Source organism: Festucalex cinctus, chromosome 12 (assembly GCF_051991245.1).
Source record: "Festucalex cinctus isolate MCC-2025b chromosome 12, RoL_Fcin_1.0, whole genome shotgun sequence".
In the NCBI taxonomy this organism is placed as follows: domain Eukaryota; kingdom Metazoa; phylum Chordata; class Actinopteri; order Syngnathiformes; family Syngnathidae; genus Festucalex; species Festucalex cinctus.
Genome location: NC_135422.1, coordinates 6,716,218 through 6,725,772, shown reverse-complemented (window position 1 = coordinate 6,725,772; position 9,555 = coordinate 6,716,218). Strand labels below are relative to the sequence as shown.

Here is a 9,555-nt window from a genome sequence, read left to right as displayed (position 1 = left end):
AGGAACATTAAAGAAATTACTGGATATATATAGTTACTAAAACAATAAATCGTTCGATAAATGTAACCGGTTCTTCGAACCTACTTTGCAGTGTGATGGGCTGTTGCAGATCAAACGCCACTAGGTCAACGTTTCTTTATATATTTTTGTTATGTTTGAGTGATGAAAAGCTCTGTAGTAGCGTTTTTGAACACAAAATGGCAATTATTATAAAAAATAAAATGTGTACTTTTTTTTTTTTTGAAAAGTTACTTTTTAGAGATCGTAAAATGAGACGAAATAGCCAACCCAGAAAAAAAATGCCTGGAACGCCATTCGTTGCATGGTAACTGCGCTGTCTTCAAAACCAAAAATGTTTTATTTTTTAATGTTTTAAACTATATGAATTCGCCATACAAACGTGGAAGTTGATGTTGTGAAAAAAAATAATTTTGGGTGCAGTCAAGGTCTCATGGCCGATTTGCTTTCAGCTATGCTAAACAACGGGTATGAAATGCGTTTTGTAACGTTGCTGAGGATGATGATGAGTCTTGAACACAACTCTTTCCGGCAACGTCATTCTGGCGGGAAGTAGCAGACTTGGCACTGGGGGTTGTTCAAGGGAACAATCTGGTAACCGGTGAAAGGAGTGTTGTCATTTCACCGTCTGACGGATTGGAGATTGAAATGTCTACGTCGTCGGTATCAACGGTAATGCTTCGCGTTTATGTAAACTTTCGTGTTTTGAGTTGCTCGACGCAATTTCTGACACTCACTCCACATTCTAGGGTTGTTTTGTTTTCAAGCCAAGCACCAAAAAGAAGAAGAAGAAAAGAAGCTCCCCCAGTTTAGGTAAAATAAGACTAACCTTTTAAAGTATTAAGTACTTGTAGTTCTCATTTTTATGTCTTTAAATTGTGATTTTTATTTTCTTTCCCACCGTAGACGACTATTTCACTCGTGGTTGCGAAGTTGCTGAGACCAGTGATATACGGTTCAGACTCTTTCATGATCTATGGACCAAGATTGAAACGGATACGGAGGTATTTAATACAGTGGAACACTTTGAATGGTTTGACACATTATCAAGGTGTTGTCGAGAAGTTGACATTTGTCATTTGTTAAAATCTATTGCATGTTTACATATGAGAGATGCAGGCTCCCAAATTCCATCAGCCTGAATGCTACTTTGTCGCTGTACTCCTACTTACTATGAAAATGATGCTCATTCAGTGTTGGTGTTGTATATTAGGCCAAATAATACCAACAGAACCATTCTGGGAAATGTGTAATATGTTTCCACTTTACTGTTATGTTTTATGTAATATGTGTACTGTCAGCTTCTGCAGGATGAACTCAACAGACAAATCCTGGACAGCCTGCTGGACTTCACCAGAAAGTGCTCCTCCACTCGCCATCACACCGACTGGGCCTCTCAGATGAGGGCCAGTGAGATTCCCACGGCCGCTCTAATGCTTGGTATAGATGTTGCTGTTAATGACGATGTGGATGAGTGCTAAAGTTAATCTTTGGATGTATTTGGTACAGCAGCAAGGACTTGTAACAGGAGGGTTGCAATCTTTTAGAGGACAAAAAGAACACAAAATTGATGTTTGAGAATGATGCTAGTGTGATCCCTGATTAATGTTGAGGTTTGTGAGCTAATTCTCTGCGTGGTGTGCAGCACAAACTATACAGCAGTGTAATTTGAATTTTCACTTTTTGTCATCTCATGTCTTCACTAGGAGTGAACGTGCCAGACCATGACATGACCTTCCAGAGCCTGTCTGAGCTGCTCCAACAGTCTGTCACTCCTCACGTGGTCTCTGTCCAGGCCAAAGAATGTTCAGGTAAGCCACGGTGGTGAAACTGAGTGTCTAAACTAAGCTGAGGTCTAGTCAGGGCTGATGCATGATGTCTATTCTAACTCTAAAGTATTGCGTAACCACGTAGATGTTGAATTTTGTTTGAAGTCTGAAATGCAAGGTTTCATATGCTCCTGTTTCAGCTTTGAAGCAATTGATGAAGAAGGTCTTGGAGAGGTTGATGGACACAGTGGTGGCTGCTGAAGATGATGATGAGGATAATGATGATGAGGAGCAGGCGACGACGTCGCAGCAGAGCAGCACTCCAGTCCGCAGGAGTGTGCACTGCTCTCTGAGTGTGCTCTGTGAATGGTACAACACACAAACAAAGGTAGGTCAGTGGGTTGTGACTTTGTTTCTCTTTCGCTGTCTTAAAAAAAAAAAAAAAAATCAATTTCTTTATTTGCTGCTGCCTCGCAGAAATCCAGCACTCCCGGAAAAAAGCGCAGTTCTCCAAGTAAAGACCAGCATCCCCCCATTGTGATTATTTTTAAAGATTTAGAGGCTTTCAATCCAAAAGTTCTTCAGGACTTCATTCTCATCTGCAGGTAACATGGAACTCTTGCAGGGTTCCCACGGTGGAGGTTTGAATTTCTGAAATGCATGTGTATGCTGCGTTGTCAAAGTTGTTAAAGTTTTCGTTTAACTTTTGACCATAAAACTTGTACCGTACAAAATGTGATTTATTTTTACCTTCTCAATTTCTGCCCTTCCTACTTTCTGAACATTTTTTTTATTTTGGATAATAGTTAATTGAATCTTACAGTATTTTGGAATATAGTTGAACCACACAAGTCAAACACAAAGTGTTTTGTTGACTGAAATGTTCATTCAAAACAAATTTTCACATAGGGGATAACTCAATTGAATTAAACCCTATTTTTGGACAGCAAGTCACACTTTTTTTCATAATTTAGTAAAGTTTTTCATAGTCCCTGACATGTTTTGTAATCGGAATTTTTTTGTTTTAGTCTAAAAAGGAAATCAACCCCTCAAAAAAGTCTTGACAATAATATGTTCGAGCATCACTCGTATAAAAACAGTATTTTGTTTAATATTGTGTTAGTGGAATAAGAGTTAAGCAGCAAAATCCAGTAGTTTTTATCAATATCAGAAGGCGGCCATTTTGCCACTTGCTGTCGAGTGAAAATGGCATCACAATTGCTCAGGTCTCAGGTCACAACCAATCACAGCTCAGCGTCAAACATAGCCCTTGTCATGACTGGGTCATGCCAGGGTTATGTTTGGGTCATACAAGGGAATGCCAGGGTTATGGTTGGGTCATGCAAAGGAATGACAGGGTTATGTTTGGGTCATGCAAGGGTTATGTTTGGGTCATGACCGTGTGGTCAAGTGTCTGTTTTGAACTGAGGTCAAGTGTCTGTTTTGAACTGATGTAACCAGCATCTAATTTCAACTGGTAAGACGCTATGTGATGTCAGGAGCCATGTGATGTCAAGAATCTTCAATCACATTATTTGATCAACAGCCAATCAGATAATTCCATGTCAGTCCTGTTTCCCCACATGTCTAGCCACAACCAGTCAGATTTATATAAGCCTGACTGAGAAGTGTGTGTTTTTGTCGGATTATTAACATCTGTTCGTCTGTGCACCTCCACAGCCCAAGTGATTCTCGATACATTCTCGTTTCTCGTGTAGTCAAGTTTGTTGTACGCCTCTGGATGTTATGCGAATAAAGAGTTAAAATCTTATTTGTGTCTGCGTTTTTGGGATCCAACTCCAGAACATAATAGCCCTGAGCAAGTATGATGTCATCTTCAGTCGACAGCAAGTGGCAAAATGGCCGCCCCTTGAGATGGATAAAAACGGCTGGATTTTGCTGCATAACTCATACTCCACAAATGTATTATTAATCAGAATGTGGTGTTTAGACTAGTGAGGTCACATATACCATATTATTGTCAAGAAATATTTCAGGTTGACTTCCCCTTTAACTAGAATTGCATGTCGCATTGCGGCCAAAGATAAAATCTTGGTCTGTTATTTCCACTTTTGGTGATGTAAATAGTAAATCCAACTAGCGATATGTAACATGTTAGTTGCCATGACTAGTTGTTGTTCTTCCATTTCTTCTTCTACTTTCTTTTGAGATTTGTTTGCCATATACTTTGAAAGTGGCCACTGTATGATAAAACAAAAATGATGTAACTTCTTGGTTGGTTGAGTGTTGGAAATAGAATCAAGATGTTTGAAGTTGAACACTGTCTGTCTGTCTGTCTGTCTGTCTCACAGTCGATACATCGAGCGTCTTCCCCTCACGTTCATCTTCGGCATCGCCACATCGCCAAGCACCATCCAGCGCATGTTGCCCCACTCGGTGTCGTCGCTGCTGTGTATCGAGCTCTTCCAGTCTCTGTCGTGCACTCAACACCTGGCGACCGTCATCGACAAGGTGCACGTTCCTTCGCGTTGCGCAATGATCATCTCAGAACGTACGTTTGACTTTTGCTCTTATTTCACTTCGTAGCTAATCCTCACTTCCAAGTTCCCGTTCAAGATGAGCGGCAAAGTAATGCAGGTGCTGATCAGCCTCTTCCTCTACCATGACTTCTCTGTGCGAAATTTCATCAAGGGTGTGCAGGTATCTATCCAATGTCATCTGAGAGCCTTGAGGAGTGTTTTGTCCTGGATTGTGTTGTGTGTGCCATTTGGGATCTGCATCGTTGTTTCGTGAAAAAAAGTTCAAATTCTTACTTTTTTGCATAGTTTTTGGAGACATGGACTTTTTTTTTTTTTTTTGCCCTTTTCTATTCTCTGTATCTATCTTAGAGACCAAATCAGTAACTGAATCATAATCCATTTCTGCTTGTGCATTTTCTGCACTGTCAATTAAAAAATATTTTCTTATTTTTGGATGTATATACTGTCAAATTAAAGCGTTAACTAATTAGTTAATCACAAAAAATATCTCATCATGTATTAACGCAAATCAATCACACAATTATTATTTATTTATTTATTTATTTTTTAATTAATCTGTTAACAGTTGCGACATTACAATGTCCCGCCTTCGCTGGGTCCTTATCAAATGGAGCTGTTTTGCACTATCTTTGCATAAAAGAGGCTAACGTAATCGACTTTGTGCTCAAGCTGTCCCTGCTGGAGCATTTCCACTCGCAGCCTCTCAGCGTGCTGTGCTGCAAGAAGAAGGACGCAGTGCGTAACGTGGCGCATCTCAGCCACGAGGACCTGGAAAGGATCAGGCAGCTGCCTTCATTCACCAGGTACGTGGTTCAAGGTCAACGTTTACAACTCTTATGTGGGCAAAAGTATGAGGACACCTGGCTGTTCAACCACACAGGAAGTGCTATTTTGGGATGTTCCTGTACAAGAAGTTTCTTCAGGAGCTATGAAGCTGTAACTGATTAAATGTGGCTCATTGTAGGAATAATTGTAAATAATAAGTTATCATATATTTGCTGCAATGAAGAACTGCTTCTGCTTGCAATGAAGAATTGTTTGCTCTGTTCCCACTCACATTCACATAGCCTGCCTATTTGAAGATGACTCAAAAAGCTGAAGAACCACAACATCTAACGCAGCAGAATGGTTTGAGCCAGTCTACTGTTTTCTGTTAAGAAATTATTGCAAACTTGACCACACATGTACTCAGCAATCTTCCACTCACATGCACAACACATAGACAAACAAGTACACTGTGTTCCAACTATGCCTTGCATTTGCATTTCTTAGGGTTGGAACTCCAATGTAACTAGGGGTGTAGAAAGGGCGTGGCAATAGAGAGGGTGAGGAGAGGAATCTTCAGAGAGTGCAGGAGTGAATTGTATCAGTCAGTTTCTCTCCCCTCTCCTCGGGAGCCCTGAACTGAGTGTTTTCTCTCCTTTTTGTGTTGTGTTTAATAGATGTCAAAAAGGTAACCCTGACACTCATACTTTTATCCATGTATTGTTTGTTAATGCAGCAACTATGTATATGTATGCTGAACATCTATAGGTTTCTTCTTCAGGTATGTTAGCCAACAGGAATCCCAAGAGCAGGTTCAACTGTTAAAGGATGATGCTCACTTAAAGGTACAATATTCTATTTGATTCCGTACGACACTTAACTTTGCTGATGTGAATGAACACTTGAGCAAGACTTTCAACTGTTTTAGGAGGTTTGCCACAAGCTGATAAAGGAGCTTTGTAAATACCACAAAAAGTATTACCCCACGTTGAGGTGTCTTCACGCTTTGACCTCCTCGCTGCCTCGCTACCCCCTTGGAAAACAGGCAAGAAGTCTCTTGATCTCAACAAAGCATCCTTCTTTTTTTTTTTTTTCTAAACTGTCACTGTTGCTCCGGTGTAACACTGGATTACCCGCAGATCCGGGAGCTCCATTTAATTTGCCTGGAGAAGAATGTTTGGGAGACGGAGGATTACCAGTCAGCCATGAAGCTGCTTAAGTAAGCCTGGATAATTAATCTTGCTTGTCTTAGTCTGTTTAAATGGCTGAAATGTAAACACTGGCTGTATTGCAAACGGCAATATGCACTCACTGGCCAAAACATTAGGTACACACGGACATACAGATCTCATCTCTGTATGAAATGTTTTTGCATGGTTGTAGTTGTCAACAAGGACAAAACGATGTAATAGAATTTTATGGGAAAAAAGAGGTTACCAGAAAGCCAAAATTATCACATCATATAGAAACCTACCTTATATTCATAACACATTACTAAACGTGAATATTTAAGACTCTTAAATTGTCTTTAGGTTAGTCTCCAGCTCACAAACAAATCTATTGAAGATAAGCCGTACAGAAAATGGATGGCTTAAACATCTCCGTGAATGCAATTGACCCCCTTAACTACTAGATGGCGCCAAAATCAAGGCCATGAATCATCTATATTGCGCCATCAAGTGGCCGACCGCATGCTTTTTATTTGTTTACTTTTAAATTATGCCTCCAGTATGTTGGCCAAGGACGAGCTGATCGCGATGCTCCAACGATGCGTGGAGATCCTGCAGCCCGTCAAGTCAAAGAAAATGAAGAGTGCCCTCGTCCAGCTGGAAGACATGCTCAGCAAATTCAAGCAGTTGGACGGTGAGTTGTGAGAAGCATCTTGGGATGATTACAACCACAGGAGTAAGGATCACTTCCTTTCTTCTACAAGCAGGGGCCAGTGAGGCGGTCCAATGTGACGAAGAGCGCCTCATCACTCCTGTGAAGAACCTTCAGAAGAAAACCGACCTGTACCAGCTGCAGAAGGTACTGTAAGCAGTGGCATAGCAACAATTCCCTGGGTGTAGTATACATAGTACGTCATTTTAAAATTGCACTTCTGCATCATCAGTAAACAATCGCCATTAATTGTGCTTCATCAAGTGACTGTTTTAGTTTGACTTTAGCAAGAATCCTTCCGAGTCAGAAAACAATCGTATGGTCATTAAAAAAAAAAAAAAAAAAAAAAAGCCTTCCATATAGATGGTCGTTTAAAAAAAGTATGTAAATAAAAGCTTTACTATAAATGGCCGTTTTAACTTACTAAACATTGTTTACAAACATCTTGCTATGCATGGTCATTTACAACAGCAACAACAAAAACCCGCCTTAGTATACATGGTCATTTTTTTTTAAATGCCTTACTATGCAAGCCTTACTAAATGGTCAGTTTTTATTTTTTTAAAATGGTTGTTAAAAAAAAACCCCAAAAAAACCCCCACCTTACTATGGTCATTTCATTTATTTTTTAAAGACGCATTACGATGCATAGTCATCTTTTTGAAAATGCCTAACTATATATGGTTATTAAAAAAATGCCTGACCATACATGGTCGTTTAAAAAAAAAAAAAAAGCCTGACCAAACATGGTCGAAAAAAACAAAAAAATACACCTTACTATATACATACAAAAAAACGCCTTACAATAAATGGAGATAAAAGAAAAAAAAGTGCCTTACTATATACATAGTCATTTAAAAAAAAAAATAAATGCCTTACTATATACATGGTCATTAAAAAAAAAAAAAAAAAAAAGCCTTACTATACATGGTCGTTTTTTTCTTTTCTTTTTTTTTTACATAAATAAGCTTTACTACTATTCATGATCATTTACAAAAAGCAAAAAAATAATCAGCCTTACTATATACATGGATTTAAAACACACACACACACCTGACTCAGCACTGCTAATGTGAAGGATCTGTGTGTCAAATCTGTCTGCCCTCTGGGGGCCCCTGCTGGCTAAGGGGCCCCAAGCAATCACCTGTCCTAATGGCAAACTATGCCTCTGACTGCTATGTACAAAACGTTGTTGTTCTAGCTGACGCCATATTTGCACTGCTCCCAACAGGCTCTTCTGGAGATGAACGAGTCCAGAAGGTCCAAGAAACGGAGCCCCTACGAGAACCTGCGAAATGAAGTCCTCGAGTTTATCGACAGCCTCGTAAAGTGAGACACATCCATCTTCCAGATTGTCACCTTCCTGTTCGTTAACGCTTATTTGCTTGGCAGGAGCCACCTGTCTCCTCCAGAGTCCCAAACGCTGTACGAAGTGTGCTACTACAGCTCCTCGTCCACCGTGAGGCGCCACCTCAACGCCACGCCTCGCACCTCCATTCAGGCCGCGCTCAGCAGCCCTTACTATTATCTTCTGGTACGTCGACAACGGCACGTTGAAGAGCTTTGGTGCGATGTGCTTCTTTTGAAAATAATTGTTTCAGAACGAGAGGCTAAAAACAGATGACGGGAGCGTCTCCAATTCGGCACCTGACATCTGCATCGCGTACAAGCTGCACCTGGAGTGCGGCCGCCTCATCAACCTCTATGACTGGATGCAAGTGAGTTGACTTGTTTTTACGACTCATAACATCACCTTTCAACTTCGTGCTGATAATTCATCGATTAAAGTGTTTTTTTCCTTCTTTTTGTTTGTTCTGTGGATCAAAAACTATTGATTGAAAGATTTGACTGTGTTTCGGATGACGGTGTCATGATTGTTTTTAGGCTTTCTCAACCGTGGTGTCTGCAGCGGAGGGGAATGATCCGGATTCAGACAACTTTGGAAAAGTGGATGATGTCAAACAGTATCTTTTCTGAACATGTACTGTAAATGTGATTTTCTTCTTAGATGTTTAAAACAAAGTTTTGCAGGATACTTGACACCGACTTCCTTAACACTTCTTCAGCGCTCGGTTTATCAGGGCTGTTTCGGAGCTGGAATTTTTGGGTTTTATCAAGTCGACGAAGCAGAAGACGGATCACGTGGCCAGGCTCACTTGGGGAGGATGTTGACCCAAAGAATCCCTTGTAAAAAACAAAAAAAAACTGTCAAATATTTTTGTAGTTTTGTCCCTTTAATAAAGGTTATCTTAAGATTCTCTGCTCATTTCCTAAAATATTTGAAGGCTGACATTAGATTATATTATATTGGATTTGAATGTAACTCAAGCCTTAAAAGTAGTCACACCCCTGCAAAAGTAATGGCAAAAAAACAACAAAAAAGCTGATGATAGCCAAAGAATTAAAAAGTGAACTTATTGCAACATAGGGAAGAGTCTGGCTGCTTGCCTCGGTCAATGTTAATTTTAATGAAGTGTTTTTTTAAATTCCAGCAATACCTTTAAATCACCACTAGGTGATAGCATCATTTTGCAATGCCTTGCTATTCTCCCTCCATTTTGTGTCAGAAAATGTGAGTGCTTTGGCTTCATTTTAGTTTCATTATACTGTGGCAACGTTGT

At 39.9% G+C, this 9,555-nt stretch overlaps 1 protein-coding gene across 3 annotated transcripts; it reads left to right on the top strand.

The window, feature by feature from the left end:
- Positions 1–306: 306 nt before the first annotated feature.
- orc3 (origin recognition complex, subunit 3) lies at positions 307–9,189 on the top strand. Of its 3 annotated transcripts, none has more exons than XM_077538620.1 (20): positions 307–690; positions 768–831; positions 925–1,022; positions 1,320–1,458; positions 1,725–1,829; positions 1,988–2,175; positions 2,265–2,392; positions 4,100–4,259; positions 4,335–4,448; positions 4,958–5,091; positions 5,835–5,898; positions 5,982–6,098; positions 6,193–6,272; positions 6,783–6,916; positions 6,987–7,081; positions 8,166–8,263; positions 8,327–8,468; positions 8,536–8,652; positions 8,819–8,898; positions 9,001–9,189. In XM_077538620.1, exons 1-20 carry the CDS (start codon positions 667–669, stop codon positions 9,104–9,106), a joined length of 2,187 nt encoding a protein of 728 aa, XP_077394746.1. In that variant the 5' UTR covers positions 307–666; the 3' UTR covers positions 9,107–9,189. The 3 variants fall into 3 exon arrangements, with proteins under 3 accessions (XP_077394746.1, XP_077394747.1, XP_077394748.1); XM_077538621.1 differs by having other exon boundaries at positions 308–690; positions 6,990–7,081; XM_077538622.1 differs by lacking the exons at positions 307–690; positions 768–831; positions 925–1,022; positions 1,320–1,458 and adding an exon at positions 1,527–1,631.
- Positions 9,190–9,555: the final 366 nt, after the last annotated feature.

Excerpts from the sequence above, each read along its gene's own strand:
- orc3 (XM_077538620.1), top strand. The coding sequence starts at position 667 with ATGTCTACGTCGTCGGTATCAACG. Across the intron at positions 832-924 it reads AAGAAGCTCCCCCAGTTTAG|ACGACTATTTCACTCGTGGT; the intron begins GTAAAATAAGAC and ends TTCCCACCGTAG. Across the intron at positions 8,469-8,535 it reads GCCCTTACTATTATCTTCTG|AACGAGAGGCTAAAAACAGA; the intron begins GTACGTCGACAA and ends TAATTGTTTCAG.